Source organism: Mustela lutreola, chromosome 2 (genome assembly GCF_030435805.1).
Source record: "Mustela lutreola isolate mMusLut2 chromosome 2, mMusLut2.pri, whole genome shotgun sequence".
Taxonomy (NCBI): Eukaryota; Metazoa; Chordata; class Mammalia; order Carnivora; family Mustelidae; genus Mustela; species Mustela lutreola.
This window is the reverse complement of record NC_081291.1, coordinates 212,471,135-212,498,257: the sequence shown is the minus strand read 5'-3', so window position 1 is coordinate 212,498,257 and position 27,123 is coordinate 212,471,135. Positions and strand designations below refer to the sequence as shown.

Here is a 27,123-nt window from a genome sequence, read left to right as displayed (position 1 = left end):
TTTGTGTTGTTTTTAAGCTGCTAATTTTGTGGTAATGTGTTACTGCAGAAATAGCAAACTTAAAAAAAAAAGCAATCCACTGGATTCCATTAACACAGTAATACATATGGACGATGTCCATTTGGGGATATCATACTTAAAAGGAATTAGCCATATCAGTAGAAGTACCATCTCACTAATAGTTGAAGAAGATACTTCAGTGGGAAACATGTTTAGTCAGCTTTAAATATTTTATCCTGCAAGAGAGCTCACTAACCAGAATTGGAACAGGAGAGAGAAGGTATCAGAAAGGAGATTGGGGGTTAGTACACAGGAGGCCCCTGTAACTATTGGAGCTGATTAGTTAAGAGTTTTAAGCCATATGACACTTGGCTGCAGATACGTTATAAAAGTTATAAAAGTACTTTATAAAAGTAGTTACAAATTCAGTTTATGTACCGGGTTAGATATTAAAGTGCTATATGGCTTTAAGAGTCTTTGAGACTATGGTATTGCCATTGTAGAGAAGATTTCTCTTAAGTGCAGTGTTTGAATAGTAGATGTATTACAAAAAAGATACTACAGTAAGCCATAACAAAAAGTGTGTGTAGAGATTCTCAGGGCATTGTATAGCTTTATTTAGTGAGTCACTTATATGTTAGGTACTAGGCTGAGATTTGTGTCTGTTATCTCATTTAATCCTAATAGCCTTAGGAGATAAAATGTATGCTGTTAATCCCCGTTTTCATATTCAGAAGATCCTTGAAGTTTAGAGAGGTTAACTAAACTTGTTAGAGTTTATAGTGTTAGTAAATAGCAGAGTATCATGTTACGACTTTGACTACCTCAAACTGAATTCAGCATGTGTCACAGGCCAAATAGTCTCATTCTTTACCTTCTCTTGAAACTATTCCTTATTGGTATAAGGGATTGCGATGAATGATTCTTCATAATTTTTAGACTGCTTTGTGTATCAGGCGTCTCTATATATCCCGTAGCAAGACTGTGTTCACATTTATTACTTTCTGTAGTTATTTTGCTTGTGACAGGAAAAAGCCAAACACCTCTATTGCTGGCAAGTACTTTTTTCTACTAATGCCTTCCATGTGGGTCTTGCACCTTTTTCTGCCTACGCTTTCTCTATTTTGTATTAGAATTGCATGGGTTTCTTTGGCTGCCTTGACATACTTGCTTTCATTGACAGATGACACAAGTGGTGACTAGAGGCTGTAGTAGTAGGGAGAGTGCAGCTCTTAAGTGATACTGAGCACTCGCAGATGATACACTAGTCATTCATCTGCAAAAACTCACTCAGTTCTCATTGAAGCCTCTGCAGTAGGTAACTGCCATACCTTTTTACATATGAGGACACTGCATTCTATAGAATATCTAATTTCCCCAGAATTGTTTACATTGCTGGACCCAAAATCAAAACCAGGTTGTTCTGACTCTTTCCAGAGTACCCATGTATCTGATTTTTTTTTTTTCCACTAGTAGAGTTTGTTGGAATTATATTAAAGTTTATGGTTCTCATGCTTCTATATGAAGCCAGTGGGTTATTTTCTTGAGGTTTGTTGGCTGAGATTGGATGTTGGTCAGAAATAACAAGAGCCCAAATTATCTTTATCCCTCTTTCTACTCTCTATATGCTGTGTATTCTAAACTTGATTGAAAAATATGAAAATTTTTTTTAAGTTGACGGTGCTGCTTTTTTCCCCACAGATTGTTCATAAGAAATATGTTAATGGCTTAAGGACTCTCTTCATTATTGAAAGTTGACAGCACTTAGTTTGGGGCTTTATTTTCCCTCATTTCTAAGACAAAAGACTTTTTCTCTGAGTCATTGCCTTTGACTGTCACCCTTGTAGTAAGATTTATAATATTACATAGGTGTTTTTGCATACATACCCACACACAAAACTGAGAAATTTCACTAAGTAATACTTACCTTGCTGTATACAATTCTGTTTATCTTTTTATACTCTATTCCACTAAAAATTTCTGTCACCCATTAAACTCATTTTTATATTCTAATGTATCTTAGCCCACAGTTTGAAAAAACACTCATCTTGATTATTTCCAGGATTTTTTCTCCTTTCAACAAAATTATGTGTGGTGGTAGTAATAGGTGACGTCTGTTGGGTACTTTGTGCTAGGTGCTGCATTAGTGTTGTTTGTATTAAACTTGCCTTAATAATTCTCATTTTACAGATGAAGAAACAACAAAGAAACAACTTCTCATTCCTAGCAGATGGGGAGTCCGGATTTCCCAGACAGTTGATTATTGATCTTGTTCTTATCATTACTTTAACAGAAATTTAGTGTTTTTAAAAATTCAGGAACTATAACCCTAGGACCCAGCAATTGCACTACTGGGTATTTACCCCAAAGATACAAATGTCGTGATCTGTCGTGACAGGGACACCTGCACCCCAGAGTTTATAGTAGGAGTGTCCATAATAGCCAAACTATAGAAAAAGTCTAGATGTCCATCAACAGATGAATGGATAAAGAAGATGTGGTGTATATGTATACAATGGAATCTCATGCAGCCATTAAAAACACCGAGATCTTGCCATTTGCAAGGATGGGGATAGAACTAAATGCTATTATGCTGATGATCTCACTGATAGGAGGAATTTGAGAAACAAGACAGAAGATCATAGGGGAAGAGAGGGAAAAATGAGACAAGATGAAATCAGAAAAGGAGACAAACAATAAGAGACTCTTAATCTCAAGAAATAAACGGAGGGTTGCTGAAGGGGGGCGGGTAATTGGGTGATGGACTTTGGGGAAGGTATGTGCTACAGTAGTGCTGTGAATTGTGTGAGACTGATGAATCACAGACCTGTACCCCTGAAACAAATTGTACATTATATGTTAACTTTTAATGAAAAATGAAAATAATGAATAATAAATAAATAAAGTGAGTATACCTGTGGGGGGAAAAAATTCAGGAACTATAATCTGAGTCTTCTTAGATCACCACCACAAGGTTGTATACTTCTGAGAGATTTCTCAGCCAACATGTCAATTAACTCTTTCTTATCTAAGATTATTAAATTTCAGTTTTGCTCTAGATCCAATTAAGAACTTAGTACATTACCTCTAACTTACTGCTTCGCTGGACATAGCACTTTATCTCTGTTCACTTATTTTTTGTTACTAAAAAAATATTTGGGTCCGGTCCCTCCATAACAGTTAAATATTGGTATACTTTCTTATTTGGGTCTTCATGTGTACACACACACACACATAATTGCATATATATGTGTATATTTTATATAACATTTAAAAACTTAGTTGTATAGTCTATCATCTTTAATATCTGTGTGCTATTTATTCCTCTAGGATAATGTATTGTAGTATTAATGAAATAATTTCTTTATTGTTAGGCAGTTATTGGAAAGAACTTGAGCTTTGGGTAGTGGTAGACCACAGATTAAATTTACCACCTGAATTATGATTTTGAGCAGATTCTTGAACTTTTATGCCTCAGTGTTCTCATGTGGGATTATAATAATCTACCACAAAAGCAATTAGTGTTTCTATTTAAATAGGTAGTGTCAGTGCACATAGTTACAGTAAGGTATATCAATTTCAGCATAATTTCTGGGTCTCTATATCCAAGGAAGGTATTGATCTAGATATCAGCGAAACTTTTTGCCTTGCAAAAGGTAGAAACTGATGAATTTATGCTTCAAAGAAGTCAGTAAAGTATGAGTAACATTCATTGAGCTTTAAAAGGTAATTTTTTTCAGCCTCTGGTTTTGAAACTTCTCTCTCTGCCTGCAGTAGTGTTTTTCTTTATAAGTTATATCAAATACAGATTTTTGGCTTTAAGATCTAAAAAAGTCATTTGTAAAGGAAAGCAAAGACCGTCTAAAAAGAAACTTAAATGTGACAGAAGCATCGTAGTGCTTACAAGTAAGAGATATTTCAAGGGCGGTCATCTGTAAAGCACTGAAACATGGCTCTGCCTCCTCTACGTACCACTCGCTGAGTTTGACACTTCCTGAGAGCTCAGAAATTTGTTAAATTAATGAAAAATTACCCAAAACTGCATTTCTACCTTCTAACCTCCTGCTTCTTTACCAGTTGGCCTTTGAAATCACTTTCAAAAACTAGTATCCTAGTATCTGTTCAGCCACCTAATAGTCAAACCATGCACCTCTGACCACATTTGACATGGCAAATGCCTTTAATTTCTGGTATTTATCCTGATATTATTCATTTGTGCAACCCCTTTGTCTATACCACAGTGACATTTTGATACATCCTAGCTTATGTGTTCTTTCTTGGCTTTCTTACCACAAATTTCTTCTCACCCACACTCATGGTCTTGACTCTGTGACTTTTCATTTTCTAGACTGGACCATTTCTGTGTTCAAGAGCCATATTCTCATGTCTGCCTGAACTTCAGTATAAATTGAATATGTTTAGTCATTATCCCTGAGTCAATAGATAGATAGATAGATAGATAGATAGATAGGCAGGCACAGATGCCTGCTTCATGTTTTTGTCTGTATTCCCCATCATAATGGTCTCATATATATTTAATCTAAAAGCAGCATTGTATTAAGGGTATAAATGTGCTATTAGGAATTGTGAGCTATAGGGGCAGCTGTGTGGCTCAGTTAGTTAAGTGGCTGCCTCAGGTTATGATCCCAGGGTCTTGGAATCCAGGCCCTTGTTGGGTTCCCTGGTCCTCTGGGAGCCTACTTCTCCCTCTCCCTCTGTCTGCCACTCCCCTTGCTTGTGCTCACTCTCTCTGTCAAATAAATAAATAAAATCTTTTAAAGGGGGGGTGGATTGTGAGCTATAAAATCTACAAATTATAATTCAAACCCATTCCCTGGGCATCATCCGAAACAGATGTGTAAGTAACCCTTTTGAGTATCATCTTAAACAGGTAGAAGAGAATCTGTGTTAGTTGTTAATATGGATTTTTTTTCCTCTCAACTTTTTATATAAATTCTGGTTAATTAACATATATGGTAAAATTGGTTTCAGGTGTAGAATTTAATGATTCCACACTTCCATACCGCACCCAGTGCTCATCCCAGCAAATGCCCTCTTTAATACCCATCACCCATTTAGCCTACCCCCACCCTCCTTCCTCCAGTTGTTAACATGATTAAATAAAATTATACACCACTAAATTTAATTCATCCTTATACGTCATAGGCCCTCAGATGCTGGTTCCCTCCTCTCTTACCAAGTCATCCTTCTTCATGAAATAATTAACATCCTTTTTACTGGCTCTTTGATAATAGCACTTGAGGGTTCTCTTGCTGGTGTTTTGCATGAATGGTTATAGTGCTGTATGATATAGTCTGTATTTTTATTTTTTAACAAGTTGTAATTTAAATAGAGACTATGGAGTATTTTATGCGATGGTACATTGGTCTGTCTTGTGTGCTCAGTTGGCTGAGGTTTTTTAATAAGGCAAGTTGCTCACTGCTGAAGTAATCAAGGAGTGCTATTTGATACATCAAATGAGTACTTTTTGCTTAGGTTTCATGAAAATATGATTCTCTAAGCTTTTAATGACCAGAGAAGTAGTTCTCACTGTTGTTCATTCCTAAAGATCATGTATAAACTTTTTTGCATCCCTTTTTTCTACATTAAGTTACAGAGAAGAAAATAGAACAGCAGTAATAACAATTGCCTTAATAAATTTTATGACTTATAAATGGTAAGAAAATATCCTTTATAAAAATGCATACTATATATCTTATGCAGTGTTTATATTTTTAGAATTTGTATTTAAATTTTAATATTTTAAATTGTTTTTTCATTTCCCATCATTTTATATTAGTCTCAAAGATTACTGTCTCCTTTCTAATTGTTTTCTGTTAATGAGCATTCTCAAGGATAACTTTTATTACCTTGGTAAAGAAATAATAAAGAACTGTGACCCTCTTCAGAGAATAACATTTTTTAAAACTAATTCCTTTGTTTACTATCGATGTTTTCCCCAATTTTTAAAATCTTAATATTACTTACGAAAGAATTCTACTTTTCTCTGCTTAAACCAGAGTATCTAATTCTTGTATTGATTATCTCTGGCATTCCATGCCTTTTCTAATATTACTGTTACTGTTATCTGTAGTCCCGTTGTGTCTATAGTTGTGTGAAAAGCTGTGAAAATTTTCTGAATTTTGGGGGTATATTGCCAAATAGGGCTGTTTACCTTACAAAAAGAGACTTTTGTACTTTAGGTTAACTTCTTAGTGATCTAGTAAAGATCTGTGTCTTAGAGATTACATATGTGGAGTATCAACATTGTTTGGAAATATGATTCATATATAGCCCTGAAACTTAATTATTTCACAGTATCTTTTTAGGAGTGCCTTTGTTGACTCCTTTGGTTAAGCATCTGACTCTTGATCTCAGCTAGGTCTGGATCTCAGGGTGGTGAGTTCAAGCCACACTGTGTTGGGCTCCATATTGAGGGTGGAGCCTACTTTAAAAAAAAAAAAAAATCCCACAGATTATCTTTATAGAAGTCCTAGGGTGAGTGTGTGCCCATGATTAAACAAAATGCAAATGGGCACCCGGGTGGCTCAGTTGGTTAAGCTGACTCTTGGTTTAGGCTCAGGTCCTGATCCTAGGGTCCTGGCGTGGAGCCCCCTACATGGGCTTTCTGCTCAGTGGGGAGTCTGCTGGTTTCCTCTCCCTCTGTGTCCCCCACCCTGTGAGTATGTGAGCATGGCCTCTTTCAAATAAATAAATTTTTTTTTTAAACCAAAACAGAAACAAACAAAAGAATTTAAGAAGCTAGATACAAGCTTCTTAATGTCAGGATTTTATCTTTGTAACTCTCTGTGGTCTCTGATTATGTCTTGTTTTGATTTAAATATTGGGGGGAAAAGTGTGCATGTGTGGTTGAATCTCATGGGGAGCACCTTATTGTTGGATTTACTGTCATGAGATTTGGTAAATATGGTGCTGTTTTTATGCCTGACTAAATCAAGAAATTGTGAATTCCAGCATTTTCAATTTCTTGCCTAATTTAATACATCTTTCTCCAAATGAACCTTAGAATTATTTGAAGTTCTCCAAAATCTCAATGAGGTTTGCATTAAATATTGAGTCATACTATTGCCAGTCTCAGAAACCCCTGGTATGTTTCCATTCAAATTATTTCTGAGTTCTCCAGTAAAATTTTCTAGGTGGTTTTTTTTCTTTCTTGCTCTTTTTAGTATCTTTTCCATTGTATTTTCTTGGTAGCGATGCAGGGATATAGGAAAGTGCTTGGATTTTCTTTACGAGCTGAATTGTTCAGCTTAGTTCCAAAAGTTATTCTTTTGATTAATAAATTATATTATCTTTGCAGAAGTGGGAGGAATTGACCTCTAACTTCTAATTTCTAAATTATTTTTGTTTTTTAAGCTCTTTTCACTTATGGATATGAAACCTCCCATCTCTCGAGCCAAGATGATTCTTATCACTAAAGCTGCTATTAAAGCTATTAAGGTAAGAATAAAATATATTTAATTCAAAAAATGTTTTTGAAATTTTGAAAATACTTTTAAACGTGAGAATTCATCCTCTAAGTTTAGGTGTGAATCAAAGAAGTAACTAGCTTTTGCTGAAGACACGTGATAATACAGTACAATATATTTGAAATGTAATACATTATTTCAAAATCTGCTTTTTTCCTTTTTTGTTGTTTTAGTATCTCTCATTTATATTTTTTCCAACTTTATTGACGTATAATTGACAAAATCAAATTTATTTTAAAATATTTGTTTAAATACATTATTTTTTTAAATGATGGTTTGATACACATTATGAAATGATTAACACAGTCAAGCTAATTAGCACATCTGTTGCCTCATGTATTTGCTGTTGTGTGTGTGTCAGAAAGTTGAATAGAAGTAGAGAGTAGAATGAAAGGATATTTTCTTTGTTTTAGTTAATTCTTGCCATAAATCACCTGAGTATTAGCCTCATACTTACTTTAAAAAAAAAACAACTCAGTCTCCACGAAGTTAAATGCTTTCCTCAAGATCACACCTAAGTAGCTGACTCACTTTAGAAACTGCATTATTTAGTTCCAGTTCTACTGTTCTTATCAGGCTCAGAGTTGCCTGAATACACTGCCTTATTAAGGTTTATTGATTAAAAATCTTTAATAAAAGGACCTTTTGGGGGTATTTTTGTAGTTTCTGTTTTGATTGATTCTCTTCTGATTCATGAATGTTCACTTACTGATTAGGGATTATTTGTCATGGTTCATTCAGTATTTTGAGAATTCACATTGTGCAAATTTTAAGGTTTGAAGTATTTTCTAATTATATTACTGAATATGTAGAAATATGTAAACTGCACAATAATTTTCTTTTAATTCTTTTCAGCTTTATAAGCATGTAGTTCAAATAGTAGAAAAGTTCATCAAAAAGGTAACTATCCATTTCCTTATTACTTCATTTTAGTTATGATCAGTATTTGTAATTTACTTTGTAAATTGTAATTTGGTTGCTTGCTTCTAAAGCCACTCTACCAAAAAAGTTGTCACTGGGTGTTCTTATTAATCGCGTGAGTTTGTTTTTTAACCGAAAATGTATAGCAGTGCTGTTTATTAATTAGTATAAGGTGGGCACTCAACAAGTTTCCTGTGTACTCAGCATGACTCTTCTCTGAGTCTGATACGCCTCCTGTGCCATTTGCCCTGTTTACTTCGTTGACCTTTAACTCATCTTGAAGTAGTTCAAATGAAATCAGTTTGTAAAATTTTCCAACTTTTTCCTGCTCCTATCATAATTAAATCATTTTTCACTTCTACAGTTGTATCTGGTTTTATAACCATGCAGTTAGCATACATCTATCTCACCAGAGGAGGACTGAGAACAGAGACTTAATAAACCTCTCTGTCTTCCCCTCCCCTCCCCAAAACCTGGAGCTGTGTTTTGTAGTACAAACCAGTAAATGTGCGTGGCATTGTCTTTAATCCATGGCCTTTGAATAATAACTGAGAGTTAGGAGTTAGAGTCCCAACAGACCAAAAAAATGATCAGGAGAAGTTTTTATAGTAGCAAATCAAAGTACCAATAAGTAAAATGGAAAAAAATTAAAATTACCTATTTGCCACCACCCCAAATTACTATGATATTTATATTTGGACCTACTCCTTTTTTAATTCTGTACACGTACATTCATAAAAGAAACTGGTGACATCAATAGCTGCTTTCCCACTGAATTTATCATAAAATGTCTGCAAAAAGTACTCCATTGCATGATTGTTTCCACAATTTACTCAGCTAGTTCCTTTTGGACATTTCAACTTCAGGGGCTGGCCTTAAGGAAAAAATTAGCCACATCTTAATGGTTTTCCTTTTGATAAATTTCTAGATGTAGAATTGTAGGATCAAATAAGGCTTTGCTTTTATTGCTAAATCATCATCCATAAAGGTTGTACCACCAGAAATATATATGTGTCTGTTTCTCCTTTCTTCTTATTAATTTGGTGGGCGAAAAATGTGATCTCTCCTTTCAGTATTTCTTTTCTCTGGTACTATACTTGAGTAGATTTAAAATTGATGTAACTAAAACTATCTTTTTGATAACTTTAAGAGGTAGAAATTATTTTTTTAAGCAGGATGAATTGGGAGTAGAAAGTATCATAAGTGGATTTGTGTGGAAGTGGCTTAGGGATTGGTAAAAGTAATGTTGATTTTGGGAAATTGTCGGGGGAGAGAGGGATCAGAGGAAAGTAAAATATTGGGGATCTGGAGAGTCAGGAGAATTGGTAGTTCTGTACAGGCCTGTGGGAAATTTGACAAGCTAGCCAGTAAAAGAACCAAACACTCAAACAGTTTCTAAATAGAAACAGTCATTGGATACACAGAGTTTATCCACATAAAAGAGAGATTATTGGGCATCAAATTGTGATTTTGCTTTTCTTGTATTAACTTTGCATCTTTATCTTTGTAGTGTAAACCAGAATACAAGGTTCCAGGATTATATGTAATTGACTCAATTGTGCGACAGTCTCGTCATCAGTTTGGAACTGATAAAGATGTTTTTGGACCAAGATTCTCTAAAAACATAACCGCCACATTCCAATATTTATATCTTTGTCCATCTGAAGATAAGGTATAGTTAATAATTTTTAAATTAAAACTTGTATTATTTCTATATTTAAATGTATGAAAATGTATATTATATATTTGAAAGAGAATTATATGTGAACTTGAAATAAAACCCAGTGTTTTCTCTTGTGGCCATCTCATGTTTATGTATTTTCTTGTGAAATTCTTCTGGAATGTTGTACTGTTGAAAAGGGAGTTGGAAAGATTGACTTGTAGTTCAGTGATAAATTCTGCCATAGAAAAAGTCAGTATTTATCTCATATTGTTGCTTATTGCAGAAAGAAGGGACCAATAATTGATGGCTTTTCCTAGCATTTTGAGAGGCTGGAGCATAAATGGTATTCATTAGCAATCAGACTACAGTATTTAATTCCTCATTTTTACAGCTGACTTTACTATGTACTATAAAAAGGGTAGAAGAAAGAATATTATAGACATGATAACTGGACTCCCAGCAGGTGGGAGAAATACACTGCTAAATCCACTCAGAAGAACGAAGACATTTACAGTGAACACTGTATAAATTTGGGTGTTGTGGATTCTCTATTTATATTCTTAGACGAATGTTCTTAATGGAAAAAAATATACAAGACAAAAAAATCATTTCCTGAGTAGGACATAAGAGTTATTTTTCCCATGAATAGCACATCTTCTCTCGATTGCCATTATATTTACTGGGCCATAAAATGACTTAGCTATCGGTTAAAGGCCATTTTCTTAAATATTTTAACGGTTAAAATCATCCTGAAGAAATTCTTCTTCACTTCATTTACTTTTCTAAGATAATTACTTCTTTTTGTCAGTGACGGTATTTCTTTGTAATCATAAATACAATGAAAGCCTGAGGTAGATTTTTTATCATGTTTGTTTTTATTATCTAGCTTATATTTTTTTCTGTTTCTTTTTCCCCCTTGCTTTTTAGTTTATACTACTGAAGAAAGGCTGATTAGGGTAGTTTTAACCAGGTGGTAATTCTAAAGATAAATTTTTTTTATTTAGGAAACAGACTTAGTATGGAATTATTAGCTTAGAGATTTCTTTCTTTTTTAGAGGTATAATACATTATTTGTGAAAATATTTATTGTATATTCATGTTTTATTGCACGTAACAGAGTAAAATAGTTCGTGTGCTGAACCTTTGGCAAAAAAATGGAGTATTCAAAATTGAAATTATTCAGCCTCTTTTGGACATGGCTGCAGGAACCAGTAATGCCGCCCCAGTAGCAGAAAATGTTACTAATAATGAAGGTATGGCCAAGTATATCTGTCAACTTAGAAAAATACTTGTATAACTTGTACATGAGAAGTTTGTGGTCTGATTATATTGGTGGAATTTTTCCATAACAAAGACTTTTAAATTTACATCTTGGAAGGAATGGTTTTCTTTTCACAGTTCTTATTTCTAATAAAAATAAGCTCTTTCATGTATTTGCTATAGTACAGATCTAGTACCATGATCTTTATTTTTCCTGTATGTTAAACTAAATGCAGTGTTCAGTAAAAAAGCTAATGGAGTTTAAAAAGGAAAATTTGAAGATAAAAGTTTTTGCCGGTCTTCATGGCCTTTTCTTTTTTAGGTTCACCTCCACCTCCAGTTAAAGTTTCTTCTGAACCGCCCCAAGCCACTACAAACTCTGTACCAACTGTACCACAGCTGCCTAGCTCTGATGCTTTTGCTGCTGTGGCCCAACTGTTTCAGACAACTCAAGGTCAACAGGTAAACTACCATCTCAAGATTAAATTCCATGCAGTTAGGTACTATTTTCAGTTTTTATTTTCCATTCCTAACTAATGAACATGTTCAAGGGAGGAAATATTTCTCCTTTTCACCTAGAAAAGCATTTACAAGGCAGGTAACAGCATAGGGATAATGGGCAGTGAGGGGCAGGTGAGAAATAAGGGAGCTGTGTGCTGAGCAGTAGCAGAGCCCTGCGGAGAGAACTTCAGAACTGCTGGCTGGTTGGTATTGTTGCTCATGGTTCTAGCATTTCAGACTGACTTCAAAATTCTTTTTGGGTTGGAGATACTTTTTACATTTTCCTAGAAACATTTCTTCACCTTGTTCACAGTTCAGTGTATTTTCTCTTTTTGACTGTTGTTTTCTGCCTGTTGGGGTATCAGCATACATGTTTAACCTTAAATGACACACATTGTGTCCCTGGTATTTACAACAGACTTAACCTTTACTAAAAGGTGTATTCTTTTTCCAGTTTACTTTGTACCTGTGCTGTTTTGAGTTACCTTTAAGATTTTTTTTTCCAGTAAATCAACCTTTGATACTGTGATTATACTTTGTTATGTGGTTTATCAGTTCTCCCATTCTTTAAGCTTCAGCAGATCCTTCAGACTTTTCAACAGCCTCCAAAACCGCAGTCGCCGGCCATTGACAATGCCGTGATGGCTCAGGTCCAGGCTATCACAGCTCAGTTAAAGACCGCTCCTGCACAGCCGCCTGAACAAAAAGCTGTTTTCCCCCCACCTGAGCAAAAAACTGCATTTGACAAGGTAGGCTTTCTTCTCTTACATAACCCACCTTGACTGTTCATACCACTCAATTTAGCATATGGAAGTTACTTCTCTCTTTCCCTCTGGATTGTTCATTTTGTTGTTTTGTGGCTTAAAGGATTTCCACCCCTCCTTGACAGCAAAACACTGATTATTTTTCCTGGCTGTAAGTGTGTACTATATACTCAGTGCAAAAATTTTAAGTAAATTGGAAGTAGGAAAGTCAACAGGAGAACTTTCACCATTAACCCCTGTACTTAGAGATAACTACTGTAAGTTTTTGCTGTATGTCTCTTCTGAACTAATTTCCTGTGGATAGGTTTTTCTTTATTGGGTCATAGTATGTATGTATATTATAATATATAATATATGCATGTTTTATGCATAATATATAAATATATACGCACACAGTTTTTAACTTGTCTTGATCTTAATTCTCTTGTCATTTTGAAGGTTTAGATTTAGGTCTACATTTTTACTGAATGCCTACTGTGAGTATTCATTACACGTGCACCTCACAGTTTAGCCATTCCCCTGTTGACAGAGACTGAGGTTGCCTTTTGCTTTTTGCTCTTAGAACTTACCGTATATAACTTGAGAGTTTCCTTGATTCAGTGTCTTCCAGCTGCTCTGTTGGAGGCATGTTTAAGGAGCTGCAACTAAGGATAGAGATGTGCTGGATTCATAGAGCTCAGAGCTTCCTGCGGAAATGTCAGCCCAGACAACTCTGTCTTACCTGTTTTATGTCTTGTCTGTTTATTGAGTTTATGACTATATAAAATTTCATTTTTTTGGTCTCACCGCCAAAAATATTAAATGTTTGAAAACCCTAGAACTAAGTGAAATCTTTTAGCTTAATCACCTGTAAAATGTTTTATTCTTTCCAGATTTTAATTTTAAGACATAATTTTATTGCTGGTAGTCCAAATTAAGAATCCATTTGGTAAATACTAGTTGTCATTATATCTTCATGATTTATGAACAAACTCACTAAAAGAAGTTTGGATAAAATTTGAAGTCGAAAAAGAGTGCATGCTTATAGGGAAAAGAACACAATACAGGAAGTTCTAAAGTGAAAAGGGAAGCAATTACCTGCTTGGAACAGGTTTGTGTATGTTTTTTCAGAGTTTAGGAAAACTCTCCACTCACATATATTTTTTTAATTTTATATTTTCTTTTCGTAGTTTTATGTTTGTCTCTTCCTTCCATCTGGAACCTATTTTAGAATATGGTTCAAGATAGTTGTATCTTGAACTTTTTGGAAGTAGCCAATTCTCCCTCCCTATTTTTGTCATACATTGAATTCTCATTTGTTTCTGTGTCTGTTTCTGGGCATTTGAACTCTGTTGTGTCCTCCTAATATTATTTCTGCATCATAACAGTTTAACTACTTGCAGCTTCTGTACTAGATTATTTCATTTCCAAGTATTACACTCATACCCACACACATGCAAAGTGAGAGAGGGACAGATTGGTTAATTTGTAAGGAATTGTTTGACACAGTTGCGGAGGCTGGCAAATTTGAAATTTGTAGGGCAGAAGGCAGGCTGGAAATTTAGGCAAGAGTTAATGTTGCAGTTCTGAGTCTGAATTCTACAGAGCAAGGTTTTTATGTTGCTGTCTTGAGAATTCCTTCTTGGGGAAACCAAAGTTCTTACTTCTAAAGCCTTCACTGAGTGGTTGAGGCCCACCCATATTATGGAGGGTATTTCTTTATTCAAATTCTATTAATTTAAATACTAATCACATTTTTAAAAGACCTTCACAGGAACATTTAGATGAATATTTGATCTAACAACTGGGCATGGAATTGATAAAATTAACCATCACATCATACTTTTCAAGATGAACTTTAACATAAATTTTAGAATTTATAAGTTAATTTAAGAAGTACCAAGAGCTTTACACAGAATATCCATTTATTAAAATCCGTTTTCATACAAGTCTTTTACATTTATTACATCATTTATTTCTAAGATGTTTAGTCATTTTTCCTGTTTGTTTCTTTTATCTTTTAAATGTTCATAATACTAAACACTTAGTTTTTTAGTTGGTTCTCAGATTTCTGGGTAGGTGCTAAATTTGACTTCTCCTCTTCAATATGTATGCCTATTTCTTTTTCTTATTGTACTGGTGGCTGGGATTTCAAAAAATACTGAATAATAGTAATGCTGATGGAGTCCTTTGTTTGTCAAGTGGTTTGGCTGGTCAGTGTTTGTCAGTTACATGAAGTTCAGAAAAAGAAATTCTGTGATTTTCCATTGACTAAAAGGTCTGTTTTAAGCTAGTAGAACAGCTTCAGCTGCTTCACAGATCTTCACTTTCCTAAAAAGCAACAAAAATGTCTTTGAATCTTAGTTTTAATTTTTTCAAATCATTTTCAAAGCAATAGCTTTAAATCTTAAAACTTTGAAGAACATATCTATGTGTGAAAAACAGTAAAGACCAGAAGTTTTGTTTTTTGTAGATAGTCTAGACCTGAGTTTTAATTTTGACTCCCATCATTGACTCTGTCTTGATGCTGAGTCACTTAAGTATTCATTGTGCAGCACTGTAAAAGTGACGGCAGTGTGTAGGCTTTGCTGCTTTGAGGGTTAGATGATATGCTAATGTGTGTAAGACAACAAGGTGTCTGGGTTGTAATTCGATCACTCAGTTACTATAAGAATTTTTTTTTAAGATTTTATTTATTTATTTGACAGAGAGCATGCACAAGTAGGCAGAGCAGGAGGCAGAGGGAGACAGAGGGAGAAGCAGGCTCTCCGCTGAGCAGGGAGCCTGATGTGGGGCCCAATGGGATCATGACTTGAGCCAAAGGCAGACGTTAACCGCTTAACCAACCGAGCCACCCAGGCGCCCACTGTAAGAACTTTTAATGACATGGCCTGGCATTACAAAGAAACAATGTTATCCAAGAAGGGGACTTCCTTTCCCAATTCAGAAATCTCTTATCCAGTAAACTAGAACCATAATTTCTAGGCAGAACTTACCACAGAACAACACAAGTTTAGGAATTTGAGGTTGAAAATCCATGACCAGAATGGGCACAGCTTGAGGGAAAAGACTGCTTGTTTGAATGCCAGAGATTGGGAGATTTGAAGTCAAAAAGAGCAGTGTCCACATCCTAGTTCTACTATTTGGTGGCTCTGTGGTCTGAGTAATGTTTCTTAATCACCTGGGTCTTAGATTCCTTGTCTATAAAAAGAAGAAATTATATCTAAGCTATGTGTACATTGCAGGCCTCTTGTGATGGATGAAGTATCATACATAGATATGTAAACAGTAGATGGTGGTAGGAGTAGGTGTTTGTGATGTTACCTTCCTTCCTTTCTGAACAAATGTCATCTTATTTTTAAATGGCTCTTCTAGACATGTGATCTTGTGACGTGTTGAGCTAGCTTGCTTGTTTCCTTCCTTCCTTCCTTCCATGTTTCTGGTACTCTGACATGAGCTCTGAAGTTTTAAGGAAGAAGTTGGTGCCCAGGAAGTAAATTCTTCATGGTCGTGTCTGTGCCATTCTCTTTTTCCTTTGTCATATTAGTGTGTTTTTGAGCAAGCAGCATGTGGACATTTTTCTTTACGGATTTATAGTGGTTGGATAAGACGGTCTCAGTACATTTTACAGTTAACTGAAAATGTACACCCATTTTCATGTGTGCAAAGTTCTAAACGTTTTTAGTGTGTGAATATTTTAATATTTATATTGCTAAATTAACTATAAAATAAGTGTATAGAAAATAATCAGAAAACACTGCATTTATAATTGGTGAAGAAAAACAGTAAAAAATTATTTTTCAGGGGTGCCTGGATGGCTGAGTGGGTTGAAGCCTCTGCCTTCGGCTCAGGTCGTGGTCCCAAGGTCCTGGGATCAAGCCCCGCATCGGGCTCTCTGCTCAGCAGGGAGCCTGCTTCTCCCTCTCTCTCTGCCTACTTGTGATCTCTGCCTGTCAAATAAATAAATAAAATCTTGGGGCGCCTGGGTGGCTCAGTAGGTTAAGCCACTGCCTTCGGCTCAGGTCATGATCTCAGGATCCTGGGATTGAGTCCTACATCGGGCTCTTTGCTTGGCAGGGAGTCTGCTTCCCTCTCTCTCTGTCTGCCTCTCTGCCTACTTGTGATCTCTGTCAAATAAATAAATAAAATCTTTAAAAAAAAAATTCTTTTTCAGATGACATTTGTGTGGCATTGGTTTGTCTGTGAACCAGGGTGCTAAGGGGCGAGTGGAAACATGAGATAGTACATTACTGTGCTGAGATCATAGGTGATAGGAGATATCTGTTGTTTTTTATCAAGTCTTTTGTCTAGTGTATCCCAGCCCAACTTTATTATTTTTTTTTCCAATCCCAATTTTAAAATGGAATATTGATGTACCTATTCCAGAAGCTACTCGATAGATTTGATTATGATGATGAGCCAGAGGCTGTGGAGGAATCCAAGAAGGAAGATGGTGCCACCGCTGCCGCCGCTCCACCTGCCATGGCTGTTGCGCCTCCCGCACCCTCCGCTACCACGCCGGCCCCCGCACCTGCCGCTTCCCCTCCACAGGCACCCTTGTAAGTTCTTTCCTACGCTCCTCCATGGGTAGAGTTGGGAATCGTAATCAGGCATAAGACAAGTGCAGTTGATCGTTGGCACAGCATGGTGATTAGGTAGGGGTGCCAACCTGCCCAGAGTCTAAAGTCTGCATTATAACTTGCCTCCCCCCAAAACTTTACATAGCCTACTCTTCACTGGAAGCCAAACCTGTACACATACTGTGTTCTTCGAATAAAGTAAGCTAGAGGAAAAACAGGAAAATATGTTTACAGTACTGTTCTGTAGCCAAAAACTGTAAGTGGACTCACATAATTGAAACCCATGTTTTCAAGGGTCAACTATAACTTCAGTAGCAAAGTCATTTTTCATATAGTCATTGTTTTTTAAAATGATACTTGGGTTTTCTTTTGAATGGGGAGGAGATGCTATCAGATTTATAGTTAAAAATGGCGTTTACATTGGGAATAATGCTCGATGTGTAAATTAATGTAGGCAAGTACATGATTCAGTAAGATGTTAATTTTTTTTAATTAAATTCATTTTCAGCATAACAGTATTCATTATTTTTTCACCACACCCAGTGCTCCATGCAATCCGTGCCCTCTATAATACCCACCACCTGGTACCCCAACCTCCCACCCCCAAGATGTAAATTATTAATGACTCCTGAACAGCATTCTTAATGTCTCTGAGTATAAATGTGGCTTAGAATCTTACGTGTTTTTGAATGGACAAAATGAAGATAGCTCCTATTTTTTTAGTGGGTTTCCTGGAGATGGCATGCAGCAGCCAGCATACACACAGCATCAGACTATGGATCAGTTTCAGCCTCGAATGATGACGATGCAGCAGGACCCAGTGCATCATCAGGTATACACATTTTTCTTGCCACTGAGTTTTAATATGTGAGGATCTGTTCATTAGAGCATACGGATTACCCCTCCCAGCCCACTGTTAGTTAGCTGTGTGCTTGGCTAAGTAGTACTGCAGCCACAGTCAGAGCTGTTGTGCAGGAGATTGACTTGAGTTATTATTTATAAAAAACTTTAATTAAAACAAGCATACTAAATATTACATGCTTATAATTTAATAACAGGTAGTTTTGTTAAAACCATTTAGAGAGAGATTATAGCTCTGTTTTAGGTACCTGACCTGCTTAATGGTGTAGCTTTTTCCCTTGTGAGGATCTTTTTTGGGAGTTAGATGTTTGAGATGCTTTAGAGGGTTTTTAGCTCTCCACATTCAGGAGTGTAGTTTGAAATCTGCAGTGAAAGGAACTCTGGAAAATTGCAAGAAGTTCGTAGGGGTTTGCTATTGGGTTTATTTTAGCAAATCCTTTATTCAGAGTTTCCTAAACTTGACTGCACAGCTAAATGACAGAGGTAGGGATCTAATGCTAAAGTCAAATCTAAAGAATCTGTATTTATTTTTTTTTAATGTACAGATTCTGTTTTATAACCAGCCTTGGGAAGTACTACTTCGTATCCTTGGTTTAGAAAGGGTTCTGAGAAATACTCTGAAGAGTATGTTCATGTTCTTATGTGTATCGTGTTTGATCCATTCTGTAATTTGCTAGTAGGAAATTGATACTGTGCTTTTTAAAAGATTTTATTATTTTGAGAGAGCAAGAGAGCACAAGCAGAGAGGAGGGAGAAGGAGAAGCAGACTTGCCACTGAGCAGGAAACCTGATGTGGGCCTTGATCCTAGAACTGTGGGATCATGACCTAAGCCAAAAGCAGATACTTAACCAACTGAAACCAACTGAACCACCCAGGAGCCCCTATAATTATACTTTTAATATTGTCCATATTGGAATGGCACATGCAGACATACGTTATGTTGTGGTTTACTCTCATTAATAATATGATCTTTTTGAACCCTAAAAGTAGGGATGTTTATTGAAATTCCCCTTGGAGTAAATTTTTTAAAAGTGAACCTGTACATCAGTGCTATAGCTACTCTCCCTCTCAATTGACTTAATTGCCTTTGAGGTGGAAGGGAGACAGATTGCAGTACAGTACCTCTCTGAATTTTAAGTTTATTCAGTCACATTGTTCCTCTTATAAATGAAATTATGTCTTTAAATATATGAAGTCAAGCCTTTGTATTCATAATTTTAAAAATGAGTTCTAGAATTTTTAACCTATATACGTGATGTAAATTCTTCAGATAAATACTACACTTAGGGAAATTGTTAATCGTTATTGTATGTCACTACACGGTTTTTGCTTGATCAAAATTGCCTGAAGATATTTTAGTTTTACATCGAGTAACTAAGGACTTTCCAAATTATTTTTGGTAGCTTTTACTTAAAATCTACTCACGTGCTTTCTTTAAAAAAAAAAGGTTCCACTTCCTCCTAATGGACAGATGCCAGGATTTGGCCTTCTTCCTACACCTCCATTTCCTCCCATGGCTCAGTCTGTGATTCCTCCAACTCCACCTGTGCAACAGCCTTTCCAAGCTTCTTTTCAGGCACAGAGTGAACCACTAACACAGAAGGCACATCAGGTAAAACTTTATTCTCCGATTGGTTATCTTTGTGGTTGCTTTGACTTATGTGCAGATTCCTGCCTGTTTGCTTTGTTATCTTCATTTTTGAATGTGAAGAAAGACTTCTTTGGGCACATATTCACCCTTTCTGTGCCTAAAGCTTTTCATCTGGAAAGTGGACATAGTAATAACCAATTTCCGTAGAATTCTGTGAGGATTGAGTCAGAGTCCAGAATGCTTAACTAGAATGCCTAGTTTACCACTGTAATCAATGGTTTAATAAAATTCTATGTAACCTATATGAATTTCCAGAAGTAGAGAAGTGTTTCTTCTAATCTTGTAAACCATACAAAAATTTTTTTCTCTCACTGATGGACAGTCATTATTAAACTAGTAATGTGGTGTCAAGTATTCAACCAGAATAAAACTGTCGAGGCAAAGGATTTGTAATTTAGCATTTTTTAGATTTTGTCTTCTTGCCTTTATAATTTAATGATGGGTGGTTGTTTTAGTTCTTTTTGTTTTTATTGGTTTTTAAAGGAAATGGAAGTCGAACAGCCTTGTATTCAAGAGGTTAAGCGGCACATGTCTGATAACAGAAAGTCAAGATCTAGGTCAGCATCCAGGTAATCGATAGAAAATATTTTTCCAATCCTATGTGTCTTAGGAGACAAATTAAAATCAAACTGGATTATTTTTAGATATACAACATTAATAAAGTAACAGTTAGTGTATTTGTATGTCTGTGTAGAGTGGGAGCAGAAGTAGTGATGTGAAAACTAAGACCTGTCATCTTACCCGTGCTTTTCCCCTGGAGTTGCTCCAGTGCCTACATGCATATATGCATAGAATGATAGGAATTCTGTATTCTGTATTCACAGTTCCTTTACAAGTTGATCAGCCAACAAAAGTGGAACGGTAATAAACAATACTATAAACAGATAACATTTTTATTTGCTGCAGAAAAGAAGTTAACTGAGAAGATAGATACCAGTAGCAGCAGTCTGTCTCAGTGATGACAGCTTCTTACACTCCCAGGCACATAATTTAGTATAGTATCAAGTTACCAAAGATGAGAGAATTTTTTATAAGCTAGCAGCCTTATTTATCTGATTTAAAATATGTGCATGCTTTCTAACTTGCAACATATTAAACTTTTTAAAAATGAATTCTCTGCTTTTGAATTATTACATGTCTAAAGATTAAACTACCTAGTTATATTTTTTCTTTTTCAGATTAATACCTACTTACGTTTTCAGTTCTTTCTCTGTATTCTATCCATTCTCCCCCTCATGAAAATGTTAGGTCACCAAAAAGAAGGCGATCTCGATCTGGCTCTAGATCTCGAAGGTCCCGCCATCGACGTTCTCGATCTCGGTCCAGAGATAGACGCCGACATTCTCCTAGATCTCGGTCCCAAGAAAGGCGAGACAGAGAAAAAGAAAGAGAACGCCGACAAAAAGGCCTTCCCCAAATCAAACCAGAAACTGCGAGTGGTAAATCAACTTACATTCAGACTTCTTGCATTATTTTTTGTGTATCTTGGGTATAAAATGTTTCATAACTATTAGCGACATATTTTATTTTCGACATATTATTATAGTGACATGCTTTATTTTCTCTTTTTTGTTTGTGCTTTGGCATACACCCTTGACTTTGCTTTGATGTGTTAAACATAAGGAATAACACAGAGGACATTAGGAGAAAGAAGGGAAAAGTGAAGCGAGGGGGAATCGGAGGGGGAGAGAACCATGAGAGACTGTGGACTCTGGGAAACAAACTGAGGGTTTTAGTGGGGAGTGGGGTAGGGAGATGGATGAGCCCAGTGGTGGGTATTGAGGGCACAGATTGCATGGAGCACTGGGTGTTATACATAAACAATGAATCTTGGAACACTGCATCAAAAACTAATGATGTACTGTATGGTGACTGATATAACACAATAAAAAAATAAACTAGCTGTAAAGCAGCAGTAAGGAGTGAACCCAGCTAATAGTGATGAAGAATAAAGTGATAGCATGTCTTGAATTTAATGTATGAAATACAAGCCAATGAACTAGTGCTTCTATACATGGAGAGGTTTTACAGTTTACAGAATGTATTAGCTTGCATTATCTCTTGAATTTCATCATGTATTTAAAATATGTTTAATAAGGTATGCTGGACACATTTATGGTAGAAGTTTGTAGTTACTATTGAAATTTTTATTTATACTACAAGTAGGGCATATGTAGAGCTTCTGATTGGGAGATATTACCTAGGATACAACATAAGAGAAAAACCATTCGTGTATACTCAACAGTCAGGAAGAGACAGGTGGACTGTTTGTTGATCGAGAGAGTTAGGATTGGGTCTTCTGCTACTCACTTGCCAAGGGTGGCCTTGGACCAGTTATTGTATCTCTGGCCCCAGTTTAGACCTGTCCACAAAAGGGCCAGATTTTTTTCAACTCTTACGTTGTTCAGCTATCCTATTCCATTTCTGGAAGTACTACCACAGTTTTCTAGGGTATTTTTGGATGTGTATGGGATTTGTTACTTAATCTTACAGTATCATGTGACTTGTGCATCTTTTTATAACGATTTTCTTTTTATTGTAAAAAAGTACAGTGCTGCTCATTATGAAAATACGTGTATTTTTATGATGATAATTTTATTTTAAGTTTGTAGTACTACACTCTGGGTGGGACAGCTGGACAAAAGGACTACTCAACAAGATGTTGCCAGTCTCTTAGAAGAGTTCGGTCCAATTGAATCAATTAATGTGAGTGTTTATTAAATTATGTAATGATGGACAGGTGTGATTAATGTCATAGGAAATTAAGGACCTGAGACCCAAGTTAAAATTTGCCCAGCTTTGTGGATGTGGCTAGTGTTAAGTGTTAAGTCCAGTTTAGCACTCTCTGCATTTAACCACAGTTCTTAGATAAGCCAAGTTTAATTTGAAACCCTTTTCTACAAAAATCTATATTAACAAAGCTTGGAGAACTATAAGTTCATTATAAACTGGCAGCTGAGACCAAACTTGAATTGCCAGTTTATGATACCTTAATCTCAGATTATAGAACCTGGCTTCATGGGATGGGTAGGGGTCAGGGGAGTTGGGGTTGTTGGAATTGGTTATTTAGTATTTATTTAATTTTGTTGCTCTTTTATTTTATTTTATTAAATATTTTGGAGCAGATGATTCCTCCCAGAGGTTGTGCCTATATTGTTATGGTTCATAGGCAAGATGCCTATCGTGCCCTGCAGAAACTGAGCCGAGGAAACTATAAAGTAAACCAGAAATCCATAAAGGTACAGTTTTTATACCTTGTAGTTCATTTTTTAAAAATTTTAACACATAACATTACTTGGCTTTTTAAAAACTAATTTTGGACACTGAAGCATTTCCTATATATAGCTTATCTCCTAAATATTAACATAACATTTTAAATGTTAGGTTCATGTGGAATTCATCAAGGTATTTTTAATTAATTGGTGCTTTAAATATAATTTCATTTTGTCATTCAAGATATTTTGGATTTTATACATTTTTAAAATATTTTTCTAAATATTATACATTTAAAAAAATTTTTTTTTTAATTTTTACTTATTTTGAGCACCTGGGTGGCCTTCAGTCTGTTAAATGTCTGCCTTTGGCCCAGGTCCCACATTGGGCTCCTTCCTTGGTGGGGAGCCTGCTTCTCCCTCTGCTGCCACTCCCCCGCTTCTGTTTTTTCTCTCTCTGACAAATAAAATCTTTAAAAAAAAAAAAAAAAAAAAGTTTTATTCTAGTAACCTTGATACCCAACATGGGGCTCGAACTTAAGACCCCAAGATCAAGATTTACATGGTCTTCCAAATGAGCTATCCAGGTGCCTCTGAATTTTACACATTTTTAAAGTTTGCTATCTCATCCTTAGAATACTGACTATTAAAAATAATCAATAGTCTGGGCACCTGGGTGGCTTGGTGGGTTAAAGCCTCTGCCTTCGGCTCAGTCATGATTCCAGCATCCTGGGATCGAGCCCCTCATCGGACTCTCTGCTCAGTAGGAAGCCTGCTTCCCTCTCTCTCTCTAGAGACTCTCTCTCTGCCTACTTGTGATCTCTGTCAAATACATAAACAAAAATCTTTAAAAAAAAAAAAAATTCAACAAAGAGGAAAAGATGTAGGTACATGGATATTCTTCCTGTAAGGGGCCAGAGTCAGCATTTCCTTAGTGTCATAACAGTCTACCCTTTGACTGCACTGCAAAAGGATTTTGTCTAATGTGGAATAATTCCAAGGTACCCAAGACTTTGAAAGTGGTCCCTGTGCAAGGAACTTCATTCAGCCTTCCCTGCTAAACATTGTTTTCCTTTTCTCTGAGTTTTATGTTGGCTGAATTGAGAAGTGAGTGGTTCAAAGAGTGGATAAGGAGGCAATGCCAGTTAAATTTGCATAAAGTGGGAGAAAAGGTTAACCAGTTTCCTGCCATCAAATTGAAATCTGGGGATAGCAAGGCCAGATTATTTCCCTTTTGCCCCCAAGTCTGAGTGACTAGAAATTCGAGAAACAGTTAATCCTCAAAATTGACCTTCTTTTCCTTTTCTTTCTTTTTATACTTTGACTAATGGTGATACAGATTGCGTGGGCTTTAAACAAAGGAATAAAGGCAGATTATAAGCAGTATTGGGATGTAGAACTGGGTGTTACTTATATTCCGTGGGACAAAGTCAAGCCTGAAGAACTGGAGAGTTTTTGTGAAGGAGGAATGTTGGACAGTGATACACTTAATCCAGGTAAAACAGTATTTAATTTCTTTTAAAATTCATCTGTTTTCTTGACTGTACATATGAAAAATGTTTTTTCACAGTAGGAACTGATTTTTGAGATTTTTCAAGTACCCTATATGTGTTAATCCATAATAAACTGAGGAAAAAGTGGTAGATAAGACAGATGTGATCTTTACTCTTAAGGCAACTTCTGTTTAGTGGGACAGATTCAGACATAAATGAAATAATACTCATTGTGGGGTTAAATTATTAATTACAGTGTAAGTAGATCAAAATGGAATTTTTCACTGTGAAAATCTAATGGATCAAATGAGTCTTAAACTGAACATTACTGGTATTATGTTTTAATCCAGTGCTTTATAATAATTTCTTTGAGAACATTTAAATGTCCAGAGAAACAGTCGTAATAAACATATAAGACAAGGAGGTAGAATTACCTGTGCGATGAGCATTAAAAATGCCAGGTTAACAATAGGATTACACTGGGTGAAATAGCCTCAGATGTGGGCATGAGCTGGAGATTGCTAGATAGTTGGACAAGGTGGAGTACAGGGTGCTGTGGCAAAATAGGAGCGAGTGATTAAAGGAGTTTGAAGCAAATAGAGTTGGTTTGAAAGCCAAAAAGAGGTGAAACCACGTTGGGCCATTCCCATACCTTGACCTTGTTTCCCACAGTGTATGGTGCCTTCACTTGAGGGTAGAGCTAGGTTTCTGTTCAGGCAAATAGGTATCAGGGCATGACTGTGTGCCAGGCATTCTGGTCCGGGTAGAAAGAATCTTGCTCCTCCCTCCTGGGACCTTTACTCCAGACAGTACGCTATTATGGTCAAGAACATAGACCGTATAGCCAAATGTGTGTATGTTGAATCCCGCCTCTGCCATTTAGCAGTATTTGACCTTGTTTTCCTTAATTTCCAAATTGTTTTTCTCATTTATAAAATGGGAATAATAATGGGGCCTACTTACAGGTGGTTATGAGAATTCACTGAATTAATACATATTACTTAGAACTGTGTCTGAGACACAATTGGCATTCTTTTGCATGTTTGTTATTGTTTATTCGCTTAATATTTATAAGATTAGCATAGGCATTTCCTTAATAATCATACTGCTGGGTTTTTTGTATAATCAACATTTTAAAAATGATTTCTATATTTAAAGCTATAAACTGAAAATGGCAAACTTATATTGTTAAATTTCTTTAATTCTTATAGATTGGAAAGGAATCCCCAAGAAGCATGAAAATGAAGTTGCTCAAAATGGAGGGGCAGAAACTTCACATACAGAACCAGTATCACCCATACCTAAACCTTTACCAGTGCCTGTCCCTCCTATTCCTGTCCCCGCACCTATAACAGTGCCACCTCCACAGGTAAGAATATTTGGAGCATTGCTTAAACTTGTGTCTGAAAGATAAACCTTTCTAAATCTCATTTATTTAGATGTATGTCTAGATTAGTGTTCAAAGACATGAATGAATCCATAGATGTTCATACTCCTATTTTGGTAAGTCGGACCTACTTTTTATAAACTCTAATACATTCTCCATAAACACCAACAAAATCAAAGTAAATTCATATTGCCTGACACCTGTCTAGATTATTAAATGTCTTTATAATGTTTCAGGCTTGAGATCCAAACCTAAAAGCATTTTACATTCTGTTTCCTCTTGTCTTCCTTTATTGGATCTTTATTCTTTGGAGACTTCATGATCTGAGGGAACTTAAAGTATATATCCCAACAAGCTGTTTTGAGGGAAAGAGGGTTTCTCAATTTTCATTTTGTGTGGTGCTATCGTGACATTTTTCAATGGATCAGTTATTTAATAAATTGAGGTCCACTTAAAATGAAAGCATATTCTTAAATGTCTGCTGCCTGGTCACTCAGTGCATTACTTCAGAGGAGAGAATCTGGATTCTAACAGAACGTAGTTTGGATTCCAGCTCCATTATTTGTTCTTCACAATGTAACTTTGGGCAAGGCACCTAATTTAAGCTTTCATTTCCTATCTGTAAGTGTGCAAATTCCCTTTCTTGGCTTTGGCTCTGGTGTTCTTCCTAGGTCAGAGTTGTTTTGAGAATTAAATGACATAATGTATATTAACTACTCAGCGTGTTTCCTGTGCCTTTTTCAGTTGTTCACATTAAGTCAGATAAATCTGAACTATCAAAAAACTACCACCTAGCCTTTTTTTTTTAAATTAACATATAATATATTATTTGTTTCAGCGATACAGGTCTATGATTCGTTAGTCTTAACACAATTCACAGTGCTCATCATAGCGCATACCCTTCCCAAAGTCCGTCACCCAGCCACCCTATTCCTCTCACCCCTCTCCCCTCTGGTAACCCTCAGATTGTTTCCTGAGATTGAGTGTCTCATGGTTTGTCTCCCTCTCTGTTTTTGTTTTTTCTCATTTTTCCCTCCCTTCCCCTATGATCCTCTGTCTTGTTCTCAAATTCCTTCTGTCAGTGAGATCATATGATAATTATCTTTGTCTGATTGACTTACTCGCTTAGCATACATAATACCCTCTAGTTCCATCTACCTCCTCACAAATGGCAAAATTTGGGGGGGTGGGTTTTGATGGCTACATAACATTCCTGTGTGTGTGCGTGTGAGTGTGTGTATGTATGTATATACACACCACATCTTCTTTATCTGTTCATTTGTTTTGCTGGACATCTAGGCTCTTTCCATAGTTCGGCTATTGTGGACATTGCCGCTATTAATGTTGGGGTGCACATGTG

At 35.9% G+C, this 27,123-nt stretch overlaps 1 protein-coding gene across 3 annotated transcripts in view; it reads left to right on the top strand.

The window, feature by feature from the left end:
- Positions 1-27,123, top strand: part of SCAF4 (SR-related CTD associated factor 4) — a 71,492-nt gene that overhangs the window by 15,155 nt on the left and 29,214 nt on the right. For all 3 annotated transcript variants that reach the window (XM_059164581.1, XM_059164579.1, XM_059164578.1), the window contains exons 2-16: positions 7,378-7,461; positions 8,346-8,390; positions 9,922-10,083; positions 11,192-11,327; positions 11,657-11,796; positions 12,408-12,584; positions 16,965-17,137; positions 17,882-17,990; positions 19,468-19,632; positions 20,155-20,240; positions 20,920-21,110; positions 22,277-22,377; positions 22,797-22,910; positions 24,223-24,379; positions 25,588-25,745. In XM_059164581.1, the coding sequence (XP_059020564.1) occupies positions 7,378-7,461; positions 8,346-8,390; positions 9,922-10,083; positions 11,192-11,327; positions 11,657-11,796; positions 12,408-12,584; positions 16,965-17,137; positions 17,882-17,990; positions 19,468-19,632; positions 20,155-20,240; positions 20,920-21,110; positions 22,277-22,377; positions 22,797-22,910; positions 24,223-24,379; positions 25,588-25,745 (1,998 nt within the window). The remainder of the gene's footprint in view (positions 1-7,377; positions 7,462-8,345; positions 8,391-9,921; positions 10,084-11,191; positions 11,328-11,656; positions 11,797-12,407; positions 12,585-16,964; positions 17,138-17,881; positions 17,991-19,467; positions 19,633-20,154; positions 20,241-20,919; positions 21,111-22,276; positions 22,378-22,796; positions 22,911-24,222; positions 24,380-25,587; positions 25,746-27,123) is intronic.